At 41.8% G+C, this 21,919-nt stretch overlaps 1 protein-coding gene and 1 long non-coding RNA gene across 13 annotated transcripts in view; one reads left to right on the forward strand and one right to left on the reverse strand.

Annotated features, from left to right (window-relative positions):
* LOC140604217 (uncharacterized) overlaps window positions 1–4,390 on the reverse strand; it is a 111,975-nt gene extending 107,585 nt beyond the window's left edge. For 4 of the 5 annotated variants that reach the window (XR_012007226.1, XR_012007225.1, XR_012007222.1 and 1 more), the window contains exon 1: window positions 3,666–4,390. This is a non-coding gene — a long non-coding RNA (uncharacterized lncRNA). Of the gene's footprint in view, window positions 1–1,799; window positions 2,885–3,665 lie in introns of those variants that run through there. The other variant, XR_012007224.1, reaches the window with a different exon arrangement.
* Window positions 4,391–5,117: 727 nt separating this feature from the next.
* MTHFD2L (methylenetetrahydrofolate dehydrogenase (NADP+ dependent) 2 like) overlaps window positions 5,118–21,919 on the forward strand; it is a 136,936-nt gene continuing 120,134 nt past the window's right edge. For 2 of the 8 annotated variants that reach the window (XM_072775388.1, XM_072775387.1), the window contains exons 1-4: window positions 5,695–6,065; window positions 6,282–6,315; window positions 20,429–20,613; window positions 21,413–21,535. In XM_072775388.1, coding sequence (XP_072631489.1) covers window positions 5,915–6,065; window positions 6,282–6,315; window positions 20,429–20,613; window positions 21,413–21,535 — 493 coding nt within the window. In that variant the 5' untranslated portion in view covers window positions 5,695–5,914. Of the gene's footprint in view, window positions 5,274–5,694; window positions 6,066–6,281; window positions 6,403–20,428; window positions 20,614–21,412; window positions 21,536–21,919 lie in introns of those variants that run through there. The other 6 variants (XR_012007227.1, XM_072775386.1, XM_072775390.1 and 3 more) reach the window with 5 other exon arrangements.

The raw sequence follows: 21,919 nt of genomic DNA on the forward strand, positions 1-21,919 counted from the left end.
TGTAACTGTGTCAGAGAGTACTGTTTCGAATTCTTTCTTTTGTGGTGAGTTCTTCTTTCTAGTCATTTTGCTCAGTGCAGAGTGGCTGTATGAGCGGGCTGAGTCAAGAATATCAACCATGACCTAAGTAAATTTCACCCTAGATGATTCTGCCCAGGTCAGAGACCAGAAATTGAAAACAAAGATCAGAATGAAACAAGAAAGGACCACTAAAGTGACAACCATATTTTAAAACAAAGTAGTAAAAAATAAAAGGCCAGGAATCCCAAAGAAGAAGAGGAAAAAAAAAAAAAAAAGAAAAATGAAAAAAAGGAGAAGAAAATATAAAGGGAGGGGTACTGGGAGATGGTGGTGGTTATGAAGTTTAGTGGAGGGAGAATTATTCTACCTGAGGGGTTCTAGATTGTGATCCTCTTGTTTCTAAGTATATTAAGTTCTCTATGTTAGAAAATGCTTAATCCCAAACTTATATAAACCTGAAACACTTGTAGAAGGCCCCAACATTGACCACCAAAACATAAATGAGATAAAAGAGGGGACTGAATGGGAATGAGGAATCTCACAGAACGAACCAACATGGTATTCCACTTGGTTCTGGGCGCATGCTGGTCATGTTTTAGAAGGTATTAACTTCTGCCATTGGAGAATAAAATGAGGCAGAGAAAACAAAAAAACACAAAACAAACAAACAAACAAAACCCCATATCTTGTATATCTCCCCAAATTAAGTTGAGTATGTTGAAGGGAATCTAGAAGTGGAAAAATTATCTAGGACTTGTAATTGTAGAAATATGAAAGTCAAAAAGGAAGAATCTTAAAAATGAAAACGTACATTTTTTAAAGAAGTTTTCTCTCTACTTCACACTTTACATGGTAATAATTAATTAGGGACTCAAATGTGAAAGTCAAAACTATAAAAGCTCTAGAGTAAATTAGTAAGACTACATCTCTATAATCTGGAAATATGAAAGGATTGCTTGAACATTAAACTCTGACCACAAAAGAATAGATTGGTAAATCTATTTGTTACACATGCAAGTGACAAAAAAGTACTGACATTGAAAATATAAGTAATCCCTATATCAATAAAAAATACACCCTTTGAAAAAGAAAGTTAAAATGGCTAATAAGTAAATAGATGTCTCACACATTAGTGGTCAAGAAAATATAAATTAATACCTCAATGAATATTATTTGTTGCAAACTAAACTGCCTCAAATTTGAAAGACTGAGAATACAAAACTTTGCTAAGGTTGTGACTCAATAATTTATTCACTGCCATTTGGGACTGAAAATTCCCAAGTTAACAATAAGATATTTTTCACTAATTTTTACATTAAATTTTTTTAAATGGTGGTGTATATACATAACAAAATTCACCATCTTATCCATTTTTTTCTAAGATTTTATTTATTCATGACAGGCACAGAGAGAAGACAGACGCTTAACCAATTGAGTCACCCAGGCACCTTCATAAATTAATTTTCAAGAAATTACTGAACACCCACTCTTTGCCCAATGCTATGCTAGGTATAACGGGTGTTAGGGTTTCTTTTAATGATCGGCGGAGAAAATTTTTTTTTTTAATTTTCATTTATTTATGATAGTCACACAGAAAAGAGAGAGAGAGGCAGAGACACAGGCAGGGGGAGAAGCAGGCTCCATGCACCGGGAGCCCGACGTGGGATTCGATCCCCGGTCTCCAGGATCGCGCCCTGGGCCAAAGGCAGGCGCCAAACCGCTGCGCCACCCAGGGATCCCTGATCCGCGGAGAAAATTAAAGACAGTAGAGCAAGGTGGTAAGTTGAGAGTGCTTTAATGAGGAGCGCTCCTGGGCGAGGTTTCGTGACTCGGAGAGGAGGCCCAAGTCAGGGAAACCGCAGGGGGGGCTTATAAGGAGTTTTCAGAGGGAAGATGGGGGTGGGGCATTCCGATTAAGGGTTACAGGTCTTTGTAAACTAAGTTGGATAGGGCGGCCAGGTGGCGTAGGCGGGGAAGATGGGGGTGGGGCGGCAAGGCGCGTAATTGCGAGGTTGCTGGCCTCGGGTCGGCCATTCTGAGGTCCCCAATCTCACCAGCCCAACAACGGGGATGTAAAAGAAGTGGACTATGTGGTACCTGACTTCATGAAGGGCATGTCTTCCTCCATCCCACATAGAGCAGAGAATACTGCCTACTTTGCTAGACTGATAACTACTCCTGAGCTGGAATCCCTTCTGTAGGATGATCACTCCTGGCTGCTAATCAGACTACACAACTGCCGGGGACAAATCTATAGCAAGATGAAATTAGGATAACTGGTTCCTTGCAATGAGGGAGATTGCACTGCAGAATCCAGAAGTGTCTCATCAATTAGAGAGAGCTATAAAGTTATTATCAGATTTGGGAAGGGCAAAGGTTAGGTGGAATCTAAATAAAGCAATATTTTGGTAGGCTCAAAGCAGAAAAGAGCTGTGTGTAAAGAGATCAATATTAGGTTGGACTGTAAAGTGGACCCAGGGGCCTATTCCTTGGAATTGATAAAGTTAAGATAGATGCTGAATATGTTCAGAAAGCCTTTATTAGAGGCTTTTTAGGTAAAATGGAGATAAAGGCTGCTTCTTTGAAATTCACTTAGATCATGCAAAATAGGAAGAACAGGATGTTTCATTCTTATTGATACGACTTTAAACAGTAAGTTTTCTGACACATGATTTTAGAGAACAAGGATTCTAAGTAAGAAAGCGGTGGTCAGGGATCCCTGGGTGGCGCAGTGGTTTGGCGCCTGCCTTTGGCCCAGGGCGCGATCCTGGAGACCCGGGATCGAATCCCACGTCGGGCTCCCGGTGCGTGGAGCCTGCTTCTCCCTCTGCCTGTGTCTCTGCCTCTCCCTCTCTCTCTGTGACTATCATCAATAAATAAAAATAAAAAAAAAAAAGAAATATTGTTTCCTTTACCTTTGCAGCTGGTTTTATCTGTCTCTTATCTGTGTCTGTTATTTGTCAAAAAACAAAACAAAACAAACAAAAAAAAACAAGACAATGGGTCCTAAATGAAGTTGCTTAGGTTAAGCCTCACTTCACCAAACTGAGAATTAGTGTAGGGGCCAATGGCAGATCGCCCCAAGATAAGCCGCTTTGGCATGAACATCATTTTGAGTTAAAAACAATCCAAACCCAGCAGATCCAGAAAAAACTTTTTACTTCCCCCTCAACTGCAGGCCTTACTAGGAAGTGAGCTATTCATAGAGCTGCCTCTTTACCTAAGAAACTTATTTGCATAATAGGTCACCTTTGTTTTCCAAACCTCTCTCTCCTTCACCTTCCCAGTAGTGGTCTCCCTCCCTTTGTATCCTCAGACCCCCAGCCCTCTCCTAAGCTCATATAAGCATCCTGCTTCCTGCCTTTGGAATTTCCATGTCTGTGCAGATTCCCCCATATGCACACTATTACACTTGGATTTGATTCCCTGTACGTGGTGTTAAATTTGGTTTTCTCCTGTTAACCTGCCTCATGTCCATTTGATTCTCGTCTAGCTAGAAGGACCTTCCTAATTCTTCCTCCCCGTGAGTTTCATTTGTCCCAGACAGAATCTTGCACCACCCGATCAAGCACTAGTTAGGTGTCTGCGTGACAAGATCCCCGCCACCCCCTAAAGGTAAGTAACTTGGCAATTGACAGACTCACTTTCTCACTTCGTGGCTAGTCTGACTTTCTCGTTCCCACTCCCTGATGCCCCGAAGTCCTTCATTTTGCACAGCTCCCGTGAACGCCATTCTGGCCGCCGGGCTGGATGCTGCCTCATCCAAATCGGTTTTTTTTTTTGTTCAAAGAAACTCTTGAATATCCGAAAATACGCTTCGGTCTATCTTTTCACATACCCCAGCATGGGAAATGGCCAGTCTGATTCTCACTTCTTCAGAGGGGGTGGATGCTTTGCTCCCTCCTTAGCTGTCCATTCGCCACACGATGCAGGTTCCTCGGCTGCGCCGACCTGGTCATCGGCTCTGGAAAATGACGGACATCGATCAGCCTTTCCTTCCAAAAGTGGAGGCAGGGTAGGGCCACAGAAACCCTAAAGCTCGCGCCTTCTAGGGTTGGTCCGCCTCCGCCCTCCGCACGCTCCCTCCGGCTTCCCTCCGGCTCCCAGGTGTCCCAAGAGGGATGGATGCCCGGGGACGCCCTCCGGGCTTTGAGTCCGTTCCCCAGAGCCCTGGAGGCGGCAGGACAGGGCTCCGGCTGCAGAAACAGGAGGCATGCTGCTTGGACTGGTTTACCTACACACTTGACCCGCGTCCTGGCTCCAGGAAGGTCCGCGGTGTATGGGGCTGAGAGTCGCAGCGCCAGCCGCGGAACCCAGGGCCGCGCCCCCGGCAGCCATACTGCGCTCGGCCTGCGGCTTACGTCCTGGCCCCGCCCCCGGCGTCCCCTCGGCCCCGCCCCCGGCGGGTCCCCCTGCTCCACCCCCCCCCCGCCCCGCCCCCGGCGTCCCCCTCGGCCCCGCCCCCTGCGTCCCACTTGGCCCCGTTACCCCGGCATCACCCCCCCCCGGCTCCGCCCCGCCCCCCCCGTCGTCCCCCTCGGCCCCGCCCCCGGCGTCCCTCGGCCCCGCCCCCCCGTCGTCCCCCTCGGCCCCGCCCCCGGCGTCCCTCGGCCCCGCCCCCCGGCGTCCCCCGGCCCCGCCCCCGGCGTCCCCCTCGGCCCCGCCCCCTGCGTCCCACTTGGCCCCGTTACCCCGGCATCACCCACCCCCGGCTCCGCCCCGCCCCCCCCGTCGTCCCCCTCGGCCCCGCCCCCGGCGTCCCTCGGCCCCGCCCCCCGGCGTCCCCCGGCTCCGCCCCCGGCGTCCCCCTCGGCCCCGCCCCCTGCGTCCCACTTGGCCCCGTTACCCCGGCATCACCCCCCCCCCCGGCTCCGCCCCGCCCCCCCCGTCGTCCCCCTCGGCCCCGCCCCCGGCGTCCCTCGGCCCCGCCCCCCCGTCGTCCCCCTCGGCCCCGCCCCCGGCGTCCCTCGGCCCCGCCCCCCGGCGTCCCCCGGCCCCGCCCCCAGCATCCCTCCCCCTCGGCCCCGCCCCCAGGCCCGAGCTTGGCGCGCGAAGCTGCAGGGACCGGCGGGGGTGGAGCCTCCGTCCGGAAGCCGGCGAGTCGCTGTCATGGCGGTGCCGGGCCGCGGCGTTTCCCTGGTCGGCGGCCGCCTGAGCCGCGCGCGGGCGCTGGCGGGGGGCCCCGCGCTGCCCCTGGGGGCGTCGGCGGCCGCGGGGCGCGTGTCCCGGGGCCTTCGGAGCAGCGGCGTGAGGTAGGCGCCCGGGACGCTCCCGTGCTGGTGCCGGTGCCCGGCGAGCGGGACCGCGGGCGGGGGGAGGGGCGGGGGCCGCTGGCGAGCTCCCCGGTGGGGCCCGAGGCCGGGGCTGCGGGCGGGGGGCTGCGGGCGGGGCCCTGCGGGCGGGTCGCGTGGGCCTCGTTCGGGCGCAGCGTGCACGTGGCCGGCTCCGGGCTGCGGCGCAGGGCGCTCGGGGCAGGCGGCCGTCGGGCAGGTGCGGGGGCTCGGGCGACCCGCGCGCCTCGAGGAGCTGCTGCGCTCGGGCGGTGGTTGCGTCGCGGGCGGAGCGGGCCGCGTGGTCCGCCCGGGAGCACAGGCGCCGGCGTTTCCGGACTCGGCCGTTGGCCGTGCGAGGTCTTCTCCGGCCCCGAGGTCAGCCTTGGTCTCCCGGGGCCTTGTGCGCGGCAGCCCCCGAACCTCTGGGCCGAGAGTGAAGCGACCCGCCCCGGCCCCGCATCCTCGCATCTCCGGGCCGCGGGGGCCGGCGCCCTGCGCGCTGCGAACATGAGCCGTGGTTTCGACCCTGCGGCTCCGGACTCTTCACTTTTCCGCCCTCTTGTTGGGGTTACAGACCCAAATCTAAAGAATCTTTATTTTTATGTTTATTTTATTTATTTATGAGAGTCACAGAGAGAGAGAGAGAGAGAGAGAGGCAGAGACCCAGGCAGAGGGAGCCCGACCTGGGCCTCGATCCCGGGACCCCAGGGTCACGCCCTGGGCCAAAGGCCGGCGCCAAACCATTGAGCCACCCAGGGATCCCCGATACAGGTCATAATCACAAAAATAAATTATTATTTAGCTTTTATTTTCTCAAGGCAGCACTAATCAAGTCAGGACAGGGCGGTGTGTTTGACCTCTTGTCACTGAACACCGTATACGAAGGTGACGGTAGCGTCAGGTCGAGGGACACCTGTGGACTGCTGGGTCTCGTGGGGAGGAATTCGGACAGTGTTGATGCTTATTGGTGTCTCTTTTCTCTTCTAGGACCAGCAGAGAGAAGAGATTCCATCTTCCAGAGGTCGCCACTGTCTGCCTCCCCACTTGCCCCCATCCTCAGTCATCTTTTTGAATGTGTAGTTACACGCCAGTTGTCTGGTTCTTCATAGTGAGTGTAGTTTAATCTGACGACACTCTTACTGACTTGAAATTTGAGCCTTAGTGTTATTTTTACTGAAAATTATCTTGAGTTTGGTAAACTCTCCCCGGTATGGACTGTGTTAAATTAACAGGTTTATTACCAGTTTCTGAGCTATATATATAGAGAGAGCCTTAAATGAAAAACGAAAAGGCATTTTTTGATTATTTTTCATATATTTTTTTTGATGATTTTATTCATTCACCCATGAGAGACACACACAGAGAGAGAGAGAGGCAGAGACGCAGGCAAAGGGAGAAGCAGGCTCCATGCAGGGAGCCCGAGGTGGGACTCGATCCCGGGTCTCCAGGATCAGGCCCTGGGCCGAAGGTAGCACTAAACTGGTGAGCTACCCAGGCTGCCCTATTTTTCATATTTTTGATTAGATACCTACGATAATGGAACATATAAGTACTTCTTCAATGAAGTATTTTTTTTTTATTAGAATTTCAAAAAGTAATCTTTTTTTTTTTTTTAGATTTTATTTATTTATTCATGAGACAGAGAGAGAGAGGCAGAGACACAGGCAGAGGGAGAAGCAGGCTCCATGCAGGGAGCCCAACCTGGGACTGGATCCCAGGTCTCCAGGATCAGGCCCTGGGCTGAAGGCGGTGCTAAACCACTGAGCCACCTGGGCTGCCCTCAAAAAGTAATGTTTGACGGGATTTGAAAATTATAAAATCTTGAAGTATTTAAGTTTTCTCTCATTTTTTAGATTTACAGTGAGATTTTTTTCTTATTTCATGAGAAATTAGTCTTATTAATTTGAAGAAAATATATTTAATGTCAGAGATTATTTAAGCCCTTATATTTGTTGCGGCTTATTATTTCTTGAAATATCTAAAGCGCCAAAAGGTTAAAAATTTAAAAGAAAAAGTAGTGATTAAATTTGTATTGTTTTGCCTTTCTGTGTGAATTTACAAATCAAAATTTCTTTGGATTATAAATATCACATGAATCTTTGGCCCAGTGCTTTCAACGTATGGAGGTAGGCAGCAGCATTTCCCATTTGGAGGGGAGGTTCTGCACCTTGTACGTTAATGCCAAGGTCAAAGCAGATTTGCAGGTATCCTGCAAGAAGAGCTCAAATGCAGCTTTTGATCATCCCACCTGAACTCATTTTCAATAATTAAATGGATCTCTTAAGCTTTGGTTCCACGTTTATCCTGTTGCAAAGTGATTCCTAAAATAATTTATTTGGCAGATTTTCTTTTGTTCCCTGCTCCTGCTGTGATGCCTTTTAATATTTAAAATTTTAATTCCAGTCTATAGCTCTTAATAGAAGCCTCACCTTACTTTATGTCTCATTGCCAATGGCGTTACAATTTTGCAGCTAGATCAGCATTTAAAAAAAAAAAAAAAACGGGTTGCCTGGGTGGCTCAGTCCAGTACGCAGCTGCATCAGGCTCTCTGGTCAGATTCTCCCTCTGCCCCTTATTCCTGAGCTCTCTCTCCCTCTCTCTCTCTCTCTCTCTCTCTCTCTCTCTCTCTCTCATAAATCAAATCTTAACAACAACAAACACCACTACAGTTTTGGAGCTAGTAAAAGATACTGGTTTATGTTATTTAAATATTCATGTCTTATAGAGGGAGTAGTTGAATTTTATAATTGAGAAAAGCCCAAATTTGGCAAGTAAGGCTGTTCATTTTTATTCATACTCTCCCTGTTAGTATTTATGCAACATTTCTGTCTCTACGAAAGAAGTACTTGATTTAAAAATCCTTTTATCATGTGAAGCTTGAGGGACTCAGACTCCACTTAGGACCCTGACTAAAGCTGGTTTTCCATAGACTGATTTCAACCAAGATACGAGTTCCAATGACTAGCAAAAGCAGTTTCTCAAAATCATATTTTGTTGGGAAATGTGATAGTGTGGCTTTCCTATCTTAATGCTTTATCAATCTAATGAGATAGCTGTCTGGCTACAATGTTGATTTTATAAGCAGTTCTTAATGTCATTTTAAATGTGGGACCTAAATGTTTTACCTTTTAGTATCTATATCTGAGTTTTATGTCCTCGTCCCAGCTGTTTACAGATAATGTGTTCAATGTAATGTCTCTAAAATCAAGTTTCCTGATTAAAATAGATCAATAGATGAAAAAAGACTGGCATTAATCTCAGATCTTGTTACTCAGTCATGGTGTTAGGAATATTTAGCAGTTTCTTTAATGATCTGACCTTGTTTTTCAAATGTTATCTTTTCATGTTAATACCTTGATTGGATGATTAAAAACAGCAGGAGAAAACCAAGCACCACATAATTTTCCATGATCACATACTTTCTGGAATTCTCTGGAGCCCGATGACAGGTTTTAAAATAGTTTGGCTTGGAGATGATTAAGTTGTAGAGGGAGGTTTAAAGAGCTTGGAACTTGGGAGGAATTTGAACTGTCCGTGGGATAAATTAAAGATTAGTAGTAAATGAGATTCGCTATTAAGTGCCATTTGGACCAGAAAAAAAAAAAAAACAACCCTAAAAGAAAACTTTGTGGTCATAATGGAACATAATCTAAGCCTAAATTAATGTCAAAGAACTCATGGTTGGGGATTAGCCAAGAATGCTTATCCAAGCTGTTCCACTTAACATTACATCATGTCCATTTTCTGTGTTGCTGTTGTCTTTACTAACATTTTATTGGCTGCATTATATTACATTAAGTCAGTTGGTCATAACATAACCATCTTGGCATTGTTCAGTGTCTAGTTCTTAGAACATACGAAATAATTTACTCTCAGATTCAGGTCATGTTCTTGTCAACATTGTACCAATGAGATTCGTTCACTTAATGATCTGAAAGTGATCAATGATGTGTGTAGATTTCTGTGATTACAATAAAGAGTGTGCCTAGAACCAAAAGACTAAAGATTCATAATTTTAAAGTTAGGACATTTATAGTTTAAAATAGATGTCTTTCTCTTTCCCTATGATCCTCTGTTTTGTTTCTTAAATTTCACATGAGTGAGATGGTATAAAGTGATGAAATCAGGGAGGGAGACCAAACATAAAGAGACTTTTTAACCATAGAAAACAACCTGAGGATTGCTGAGGGGAGGAGGTAGAGGGATGGGGTAACTGGGTGAAGGACATTAAGGAGGATGTGATGTAATGAGCAATGGGTATAACGTATAGCTGATGAATCACCTCTACCTCTGAAACCAATAATACATTAATATGTTATTACATTATATATTTTTGAATATAAATTTAAAAATGAAAAATTTTAAATATAATTTTTAATTTTATATATTTTTAAAATTTTAACCCCCTTTGGTTATGAATAGCTGGAATGAATATCATCTTGCCTTTAATCCAGTTGTGTTGAAAAATAAAATTTTTTTTTTTTAATTTTTTTAAAAAAATTTTTTTTTAAATTTATTTATGATAGTCACACAGAGAGAGAGAGAGAGAGAGAGGCAGAGACACAAGCAGAGGGAGAAGCAGGCTCCATGCACCGGGAGCCTGACGTGGGATTCGATCCCGGGTCTCCAGGATCGCGCCCTGAGCCAAAGGCAGGCGCCAAACCGCTGCGCCACCCAGGGATCTCTGAAAAATAAATTTTTACTGTGTTCAGTGAACCTTTGTGCTAAGCACTTTGCTGAGATTTTTTGTTGTAAGTATATCCTTTTATTCTCAGAACAGCTGAAATAGACTATTACTATTCTTAATAGATTGGGTAATTGAGGCTTAGAGAAACTAAATAACTTGCCCAGATTAATAGTAAATAAATAGTGAAGACAGGGTTTGGCTCTATCTATAAGCAATTTATAATTGTTGACATACCTCACTATTTTCCTCTTTTTGAAAATTTATTAAATTTCATAGAAGTTTTGTGAAACAAGAAAGCTTATTTTGCATATAAATCTTAAAAGTTATTGTGTCAGATTCCCTTAATGAAGGGTATTTTTTAACTTGAGACTTTATGGATAGATTACTCGCCTGTAACAAACTTAGCATATTCTTCAGTTGTGAATGTTGGCAACAAATCACGGTAATATTAGCATTAGTTGAGATATTGCCAGTAAAAACCACAGATACTTAAGTATTACAGTATTTGATGTAGAGATATCAAAATATCATATACACTTACCACTACTTTGTTGTTGTGGTAGTTATTAGACCTGCCACTGGATGATCCTCTTAATGCTTTAGAAAAAAAAAGTGATAGCAATATTTCAATAAAACTGACTGCCTTGTAAACCTGTGTATTTTACATTAAATATTCAAAAGATTATTTTGATAAGCTGTCCATATGATTCAGCAGACTGCCCAGGGGTTCTAATGGTACAAAACTTAGCATCTAAGATTCTGAAAAAAGCGGAAATATTTAGGTAGCTAATGTTCTATTTTACAGGTTAAGGGACCTGAAAGAGAAATTGCAAAATTGAGTCACAGAATTATGCATAATGAAAAGAACTTGTTTTTAGGTTATGCTTTTAGTTACAAAAGTATAATTTCTGGTAAAATAACGTTAAGGTATAAGTATAGAAATTATGTGAAATGAAATGTTTTTAAAATTCCATAAACTTCACATTCCTAAATATTAGTCACTTTCAAAAAATTTATTTACTTCAGAAGGCTCCCTAGTACTAGAGTAGAGACATTTCTACTCTTTAATTCAGACTCAGAATCTCCAAGTGAGGCCCTAAAATACACAGTGATTAAGCGATGGTATGACCTGCAGAGAAATTTGAATTGCTAATGATCATATTAGACTTTTTTATCTTGATAGATCATAAACCAGTCCATTGCAGCCCTAATTTAAAAAAGTTGTGGTTGAAAATGAGATTGAGGGGATCCCTGGGTGGCTCCGTGGTTTAGCGCCTGCCTTCGGCCCTGGGGTCTCAGGATCAGGTCCCACATCGGGCTTCTTGCATGGAGCCTGCTTCTCCCTCTGCCTGTGTCTCTGCCTCCCCCTCTCTCTGTGTCTCTCATGAATAAATAAATCTTTAAAAAAAAAATGAGATTGAAACCTAGATGCAGAAGCAAGATACCAAGAATACAAATTAAATATACTGCTGATCCTGGGTATATTTTATTTGTTGTTATTTTACTATTTTACGAAGGAATATTTTGATACCCCAGAAAAGTAGTGATTTTTTTTCATCTATTTACTCCTTTACTATAGTTAAATACATTTTGTTCTAATAACCATAGATTAGAATGATTACAGTTTATTTCCTGGAAAATATGGAGAAATCAACAACCTCATGGAAACAACACTAAGTGAGGTTTCTGGTCTCATTTGCTCCTGGTTATTTGAGTATATCACCATCTGTCACTTAAAAGAGCCATTTTTGCAAATCAGCCAGTGAACTTTTAGCCAAATCCTTTTCTGTAAATTAAACAGAACATTATGTAGATAAGGAAATTGCATTCAGAGCAGTTAAGTGTCCAGCCTCATTACAGCTCCCATCTACTAAGAAAGACTCCACTGGAAATGTAAGCAAACAGGCATTTATTTGGGCAATTAGAATTGCAATTTGGGAAACCCAGATTCAGGTAGAAAGCTGACTCCTGAGAAAGACACAGAGGGGACAGAATTATAAAGGCTAAAGGTTACGAGCGTAGTTCTCATTTAAGTCATCAATGCAAAACAGATTGAAACTAGGTTAACTCGGATTGGCTGGGTTAATACTGAAATGAGGGATTTGAGGTGAGGAGGTTAAGTCTAGGCTGAGGGCTGTAGCTGGCAATAAAGTTGAGTTCCTCCAGTGAGGGCTTGCATAAATTCCTCCTTCCTACAGCCTTTCCACCCAATTTAAAAGAGACTTTTTTAGACTTGCAGGCTCCATTTTAAAATCTCCTTTTACACTATTAATGGTAAAGTCAGGGCTGACTTACGGCTTAGAATAAATAATTTGTAATGCATTATCCTGCCCTAATACTCCCTGCTCCCCAAACTCCCAAAACTGATTTATTGCTTTTTAATGAAGCCACATTTAGTGCCAGCCAGGCAATGGGGGGAGAATACTGAAAGGGAGAGCTCTTTGTCCTGCTGCTTTTGGGGGTCACTTGCAATATTACCTATTCAGAAGATGTCACCTGAGCAAGTAATGACAGGGTGCATTGTGTGAGTAATATCTAAAGGGTCGGTAGTCCAACTGGCTCAGCGATTGGCGCCGTCTTCAGCCCAGGGTGTGATCCTGGGGACCTGGGATGAGTCCTGTGTGGGGTTCCCTGCATGGAGCCTGCATCTCCCTCTGCCTGTGTCTCTGCCTCTCTCTCCGTTTCTCATGAATAAATAAATAAATAAAATCTTAAAAAAAAATCTAAGGGATCAAATTGCACTCTTGGTGTATATTAATGGCAATATGACTATAATTTTTTGATCAAAAAACATTTTTAAGAGTAAAATGAGACATTAAAATAATGAAAATTACATATTTGGAATATTTTACTGACTTACAAATATTTTAGGCCCTATAAAAGAGTCCTGTTCAAAACTTTTTCAACATTAACATTTTAAAAGGTAATTTATATCCTTATACATTAAAACCATTGAAAAATTTTGATCTTAGTTTTGTATTAATTTTTTTATGTTAATTATGTGACTACTAACTTTCAACATGCTGAATTCTTGGTACTTATTGAATCAGTTTCTTAGCTGTTTATTTAATACCTTGACATTGATCATTTCCTGGAGAAAATCTTTTTTTAAATTTTTTTTTTAAGATTTTTTATTTATTCATAGAGACAGAGAGAGAGAGGCAGAGACAGAAGCAGGCTCCATGCAGGGAGCCCGATGTGGGACTCATCCAGGGTCTCCAGGATCACGCCCTGGGCTGAAGGCGCTAAACTGCTGCACCACCGGGGCTGCCCTCCTGGAGAAAATCTTATGCTTAATTTAAAAATTAAATATGCTACAGTTTTTTTCTTAAGTTGGAAATTATTCTTTAGACAATGTAGTTTTAGTTTTCAGAGTACTTTTTCTACAGATACTAAAGCACCTATTAAGCTCAGAGCAAACTTCTAAGTGGAACATCATTTCAATTCTAGTTTTTTAAATATTGAAATAAGATATTTTAGCGTAAATATTTTCACCATTACTGTCTTTGTGTCTCCTTTCTGAATACTTCTCTTTGACAAATACTTATGTTAAATGTCATCACATAAGTTGTTTCTATCTATGCCTTTTAAAATATTTTGCCGTGTTTAGATGTGCTAAAATTATAGGTCTTTTTAATTATATGCCATTACATTCCCAAATATAAATGTATTCAGTGAAAAGTAGCTCCATCAAAAGATTCTTCCCACAAATTGGTATATTTTATTTAGTTTTATTTTTTAAAGATTTTATTTATTCATGAGAGACAGAGAGAGAGAGAGAGAGAGAGAGAGAGAGGCAGGACACAGGCAGAGGGAGAAGCAGGCTCCCTGCAGGGAGCCCGACGGGGGACTTGATCCCCGGTCTCCAGGATCATGCCCTGGGCTGAAGGCGGCGCTAAACCGCTGAGCCACCAGGGCTGCCTAAATTGGTATATTTTAAATTAGGATTATAGATGTATTTGTTTACTAAGGTACCCTAAACTAGATGGTTTAAAACAATGGAAAATTAGCCTCACACTTCTGGAAGCTAGAAAACTGAAATCGGGATAGTGTGGAGCTTTGTTCTCTCCTCTTCTTGCTGGCAATCTTTAGTTTTCCTTGGTTTGTAGTTTCATAAACTCCCAATCTCTGCCTCTGTGGTCGCAGGGCCATCTTCCCTGTGTGTCTTCAAATGGAGTTCTCTGTGAATATCTCTGTGTCTTTTCTGATAGGGACGGCAGGCATATTGGATTAAGGGCTCACTTTACTTCGTATGGCCTCATCTTCATCCTACATCTTGATTATATTTGCAAATATCTTATTTTGAATAAGGTCACAGTCACAGGTACAGAGGATTCAAATTTGAACACATGTTTTTGGGAGACATAATTCAGCCCACAGTAGACTTTCAGAATTGCTTTTATGTTGTTCAAGCCTTTGTTCAGTTCTTATATTGCTTCTCATACTTTTGAAGGGATACATTTCTTCCCTTGCTTTTGAAGGGACACATTTCTTTTTATAAGCTTTGGTTTCAGGGATTACGATTCACTAAAAGTTTCAGATCTCAAGTCCCCTTTCCACTTGGTGTTTTCTTTGAATGTGTTGATTAGCAATTTCCAACAGATTTTGACCAAAATGCAACACTTTTCGGACTTTAGATTAATTTACAAAGTAAAATTTCAAACATTTATTTCTAAAATCTGACATAGGCAGTGAGGAGAGTAAATTCTGCCATAGTAAAATAATTTTTTTATATTCAAAATATAATAAGGCTTGCAGTTTAGTTACAGTAACTGGATTTATGTGTACGGTATTTGCTAATTTTGGTTTTGATTTACATTTTAGATAATAGTAGCTTATGACTTGTTTGCACATAGCTATAATTTGTGCCGTGACCCATTTCGGGCATATATGTTTCACAGGTTTCTTCATATTGAAAGTGACTGGCCCCCTGTCAGGAATATAGAGTGAGGATTCCTGCTCTGGGAGTGATGCGGGCCTAAAGAAGTTCTTTTTTTTTTTTCTTTTTTTTTTTTAAGATTTTATTTATTTATTCATGAGAGACACAGAGAAGCAGAGACATAGGCAGAGGGAGAAGCAGGCTCCCTGCTGGGAGCCCCATGTGATATTTGATCCCAGGATCATGTCCTGAGCCAAAGGCATGCACTCCACCCCTCAAGAAGTGGTTCTTAACTGAGGCTCAGCAGAACTGCTTTATACCTGCTTAAATACAATACTATGGGATTTTAAAATCTAGTCTATAGAGTCTCAAGAAGTTCCTGGCAATTTCTTAGCCAGTTTGTTTCATCAGCTGAATCCAGTTGTATTCTATGACAGGAATTTTGCCAGAGTTTGCACTTCTTGTGCAAACTAGAAGCAAAACTGGTTGAGTTTTTCATTAGAATTAAGAACTTTTCATCAAATGTAATCAAAAGAAGTGAAAAGACAAACCACATAATGGTGATACTTGATACACAAACCTACCTGACATGAATGTGTAAATAACTACTACAAAATAGACACAGATTAATATTTCATTAGAAAAAGGGTCAGGAGTGATGAACAGGCATTCCAAAGGAGAGGAGCTCCAAATGGCCTATTAACCTATAAGACCTTCAACCTTTAGTAATTAGGAAAATGCATATTAAGACCACAATTAAATACCATTGAACTAATTGGTTCAGTTAAAAACTTTGACAATACCAAGGAAGTAGAGCAATAGAAACTATTGTACACCACTGATGGACTTGTGAGCTAGTGCAGCAGCTTTGGAAAACAAGTTGGGACACAGCTGAACACATGTATCCTATAATCAGCAATTCCATTATGGAGTGTATACCTTTAAGAAACATGCATATATTGTATTTTATAGATAATGTTATATCTTCAATGTTTAGAGTTACAAACATTGGTTAATAAAGGAAAGCAATGGAATTCTAAACCCACATTTCAGGAAAGTGCTTAACTCTGGGAGAGGATAGGGTTTGGATGGAGAGGGTTACAAGATGATTTTGGTGATTGTGGTGATACCTTAAGCTGGGTTGTAAGGTTGTTAATTGTATTATTTTTCCTTTTTATACGTTTTATAGGTACTTTCAGTTCTCTTCTAAATATAGTTCAATAATACCTCTTTTGATAACATTTAAAAAAACATTTTAAGATGGATAAATAACTAGGGACACCCACTGGTGGCTCAGTGGTTGAGCGTCTGGCTTGGGCTCAGGGTGTGGTCCCAGGATCCTGGAGTCCCAGGATCAAGGAACCTGCTTTTCCCTCTGCCTATGTCTCTATGTCTCTCATGAATGAATAAATCTTAAAAAAAAAAAAAAGATGGATAAATATCTAGAATACCGTCTCACCATTTTACATCACATATTCCCTTTTAATCTTTAGTCATATGCAGGCACATTTTGACAATTAAAATTATGTACCTACAACTTTTCATCCCATATTTTCACTTAACTTTATGCAGAATGTGTTCACATATTGCTGTTTTTGTAGTTACTGTTTTCAGTGGTGCAGCGTAAGAATTCCAACAACTTATAATACAGTGAACAATTTATTTTAACTCTGGTGATTCCACAGGTATTTAATAAACACATACAATGTGCGAAATACTCTTGGGTAGTAAGAAAATGGTAGTAAATATAAACTTCCTGCCCTCCAGGCTTAGAGCATGGTGTGTGCATGTAGGGGTGTGAGGCAGTGGTTTTCACAAGGGTTTGCTATGTGATAGAAAGGTCAGGGCAGGGTCCTGCAGGGGCTCACAGCAGAGGCAGTTCCCTGGGGCAGATGGGTTAGAGAACATTTCCCAGAGAACTTTCCAAGCTGAGACTTGAGGAATGTGTGGGAGTGAAGGAGGAACAGACTTGGTAGGACGTTGGGGAGGTCAGAAGGAGTAGAGTTTCAGAAAGAGGGAGTAGTGTATGTAAAGGCCCAGAAACACCCTGGCACAGTCAGTACATTGAAATGCAGCTGCTGGGCAGCCCGGGTGGCTCAGCGGTTTAGCACCTGCCTTCAGCTCAGGGCCTGATGCTGGAGACCCGGGATCGAGTCCCACATTGGGCTCCTTGCGTGGAGCCTGCTTCTCCCTCTACCAGTGTCTCTCTCTCTCTGTGTCTCTCATGGGTGAATAAATAAAATCTTAAAAAAAAAAATTGAAATGCAGCTGCGTCTAATGTGGGACTTGGTGAGCATAGTGTTCTTTAGCAGTGAGGTAAAAGAAAGCTCAAGCAAGGGGCTCGTAAGCTACAGGAAATTTGAGTTTTAGTTAAAATTCCCTTTGCTCAATTTTTCCAGTCAAAAGTATTGGAGTTCTATTTGTCTTATGTTCTTGTCCTCACACCTTACACCCAGTCTCAGTAAATCCAGTGGTTCCAGCCTCAAAATTAACTCAGAACTACCCTCTTTGTCCAAGCCACCATCATCTCCTGCCTGGGATACCACACTAGCCTCTGATTGGTACCCCCACTCCTCCCTTGTTATCATAGAGTCTCCCCACATTTTAACCAGTTAGGGAATAATGAAAATCGGGTAATAGCATTCTGCAAAATCACCAAATGGCTTTCTGTATCACAGTAAAAGCCAACATCCCTTTGAAGGTCTGCAGCACCTTATGTGATCTGATGCTCCATGACTTCTCTGACTTGTGTCCTGTCCTGGTACACTTGTTTCCACCTTGCTGTTCATTAGCCATGCCAGGTATGCTCCTGCCTAAAGTACTTACTATGCACTTCCCTTGGCCTAGAATTATTTTGTCCTGATACCTTCATGACACATTCCCTCATTTCCTTCGATTATGATAAAATATCACCTGATTAGTCAGAGAAGAAACACCTAACCCGTCCATATAAAATGACAACTCTCTGGGATGCCTGGGTAGCTCAGTCAGTTAAGTGTCCAACTCTTGGTTTCAGCTGAGGTCATGATCTGAGAATCATGAGATCAAGTCCTGCATTAGGCTGGCACTCAGCACAGAGTCTGCTCGATATTCTCTCTCTCCATCTCCCTCTGCCCCTCCCCCTGGGCACTCGCAAGCTTTCTAAATAAATAAATAAAATCTTTAAAATGATAACTCTGGCTTCCAGATACGCCCTTTTCCTCTGTTCTTCACATGATATGTTAAATGATATGTTAAATATTTGCCTTAAAAAGATTTATGTCTTCTTATAAAAAAATAAAAAAGCTTACCTCTTCTTCAACTAGGATATAGTTCCCATAAAGGTGGGCAGTTTGTTTTTTGTACTGTTACTTATATTTCCAGTGCCTAGAATACTGCCTGGTAGATAGAAAGTTTTCAGTGTGTATTTATTAAATTGATAAACAGTAGGCTTATAGTGAGGAGTTTTAACCAGGGAACTGGCATTGTTAAATTTGGAAAATCACTCTGGCTATGTGTGGAAAATGGGTTGGCAGAGAATGACTTGAGTCAGGGAGAACCCTAGCAGCTGTATGCTTCTATGGCTGAATATTTGCACTATTATTGATATTTAACATTTTTCAAAAATGTGCATGTTGAAAGACTATGCAAGCTAAATAATGAATGTGTTTACTAGTTCTTCCAGCATATGGACTGAAATGGGCATAGTGAGATACCACCACGTAGCCACTTGCAGTCTAAAATTTGAAAGACCAGCCATATGAAGTTATGGCAAGTATGTGGTGCAACTGGAACTCTCATATACTGTCTGTGGAAATGTAAAATGGTACACCCACTATGGAAAACAGATTGAAAGATTCTTACAAATGTAGACATATGACCCAGCCATTCCACTCCTGGGTATTTGCTCAAGAGAAAATATGTACTTACAATGACTTGTATATATGTGCATACCGTGCATATGTGCATACAATGACTTGAACATGAATGTTTATCACAGCTTTATTTGGCACTACTAAAAACTGGAAACAACGTAAATATCTATCAACGACTGAACAGATAAACAAATTTTGATATATCCATACAATGGAAAACTACTCAGCAATAAAAAGAAATGAAGTAGTGCTTGCTTCAGCAGCACATCTACTAAAAAAAAATGAAGTTTTGATACATGCAACAACATGAATGAATCTTAATTATGCTGAGTGAAAGTAACTGGAGAAAATGGACCATGTAATGCATGCTTCCGTTTTTATAAAATTTGTGATAATATAAACTAATATATAGTGATGGAAAGCAGATCAGTGGTTGTCTAGGGATGGGGAAGGGAGCATGGCAAGGATGGGGGAATGATGAGATTACAAAGGAGTACCAGAATTCTTTTGGGGGTTTTGTTTATTTGATTATGATGGTAGTTTCCCAAGTATATACATAGAGTAAAACATCCAATTGCACACTTTAAACATGTGCAGTATATATTATTCAGTTATACTTCAATAAAACTTACAAAATTAGGACAGTGGAGCAAGATTGATACACTGAATTTGCCATGATTTTCTTTGCCTTGAAAGCTATGAAATTCTAGTGAAAAGTAGAAACAAAAGTTGAGTTTACTTACAGTTATGGAGTCTAGTTATGATTGTATTGTCTAATCAGTTTATTTGCTTAGTTAAATTGTTTACCTACAGTAAGGATTATTTTTAAAATATACTTTTGTGTTGAACTGAAGAAGTGGTTTTCGAACATGGTCATGCACAAGAATACCTGTGGGAATTTGTTAGATGTACAATTTCCAGCCTGTTCTGAATGATGGGGGTGGGAATCTTCAACTTCAGCCAGCTTCCCAGGCAGTTTTGGTGTATGTTTCCATAGACCACATTTCAGAATCACTTCTTAGTAGAACAATGTTCACGTCAAAATTGTATGAACCCGGATGGACACTACGGACTGCTAGTGCCAGATTGAAGTGGACTATTCTTCTTGATATATGTATGTGTATATGTATATACACCAGCCTCTTAGAAAGGACAGTTGACTTATTTGGAAGGGGCAGCAAATTTGCATTTTGTTTGGGTTGGTTGATATTAATGATGCCTGCCCCCGTTAGAAAATAAAAAGAGTACAGGTACTAGAAAGAATTCAGGTGCCATAAGGTTTCCTTTTCTTATTTTTTCTCTTCTGCTTCTTCCCCTTCCTCCTTTTCCTTTCTTTATAATATTCATTGACCCGCATTTGGTGTTTGTGTAATAATCATATGCTACATACAGATGTTGCTTCCACCATCTTTCAATAGTGAAAGGACAAGGGCAGCAGGAAGGAAGAACCATCTTAGCCTCTATCAGGTACCTTAAAAAGAAATGGACACACAGTAAGAGCAACCTTAATTCACCACTTTTAAGTTTGAAATCATGGGGAGCAAGAGAGCCCTTTCAATATACGCATTGCTCTGTGCCTTTTTAGGGATTGATATATGGTTGCTCACTCGGAGAGTCATAGATGTGTTACTCATTCTTGGACCTTATACCTTTATGTGACTGAGTGTTCCTTATTGTACTTTTAGTGCTCTATTTATTCTTTTGTTTTCCACAGACATGATGCCATTATTATCTCAGGAACTGAAATGGCCAAACAAATTCAGAAAGAAATACAGAGAGGTGTGGAATCATGGATTTCCCTTGGGAACAGAAGACCTCACCTCAGTATCATCTTAGTGGGCGATAACCCAGCAAGCCATACGTACGTCAGGAAGAAGATCAGAGCCGCCTCTGCTGTAGGTGGGAATGCATTTTAGTTGTTCTTTTTACTAAATCACGTGTTCTTTTTCTTCAAAGTCTGATAATTCTCAATGATAATTGTCAAATAAGTGCTATTTGAATAGCATTTATTATTATTGTTATGTTAGACATTAGTTACCAAGGTATATGTTCATTTCTTAATCTTTTTCTTCAGCTTTCTTACTGAATTAACTCATTGTGATTTTGGGTCATATGGTGACATGTCAGAGGAACACTGCACATTTAAAGGGCCCACTTTTAGGTACAGCAAATGGAATGTAGTCAGTGGTATTGTAATAGGATTGTATGGTGACAGGTGGTAGCTACACTTGTGATGAGCACAGCAAAATGAATAGATTTGTCAAAAAACCATATTGTACACCTGAAAACTAAGTAGTATTGTATGTCAACTATATATTTCAAGTTTTTTAATTGCCCATTTTTATTATATTTGCTTGAATCAGATAATAAACTTGGCCAGTTCACTCTGCTGAACTTGGCCTGATAGTGGTGGCAGTAGTATTGGTATCTTTACTGTATTCAAATCTACTAACAGTAGCTTATTACAAATAAATGCAGTGGGATGCTGGGCCGAAAAATGCATGTGAATCATGAGAAAGCATCTGTGCTATTTGAGAAATCCTTTTAATGGTGCTTTGAACATTATGTTTGTAGAAGGATTTTTCCTTCCAGTGGGACAGGAGCAGAGAAAACCAATTTGCATACCACGTAAGACACCATTAATGAAAAGCGACATCTTTGTTAGTCCAGTGACTCTCTGTATTTGTTTTTCTTCCAGGTATCTGTAGTGAGATCATTCTAAAACCTAAGGATGTTTCTCAGGAAGAACTTTTGGACATAACTGATCAATTGAATATGGACCCAAGAGTCAGTGGTATATTAGTTCAGTTGCCACTGCCAGGTACATCAGGCGCTTCTATATGTCTGCTTTGGTTGTAGGTTAAAGGGCATCTTTTAACATTGTATCATGATACCGCAAGTAATTTAGAAAATAGTTCATCAAGGGACTAGCTGCTATATTAGCAATCTTCTTGTCATTTATAGTTTTTTTCAACACTGTGAAATATCTCTGAGAGTTTCTTTAGTGCGATGCTTTACACTGGTGCCACTTACTCTGGGATGCTGTCCCCTTTTGGTCACAAGAACCTTCTTCCTTTGTGTGAAACAGTTGGCCCTCACTAAGCCCATGTGGCTGCGTAGCCACACCGCTCCAAAGGGCAGCATCAACATTCCAGGTCACTTAGTTCTTGGACAACCTAATCCCATTCAGTTAGAATTCTACTGA

This window comes from Canis lupus, chromosome 14, assembly GCF_048164855.1.
Source record: "Canis lupus baileyi chromosome 14, mCanLup2.hap1, whole genome shotgun sequence".
In the NCBI taxonomy this organism is placed as follows: domain Eukaryota; kingdom Metazoa; phylum Chordata; class Mammalia; order Carnivora; family Canidae; genus Canis; species Canis lupus.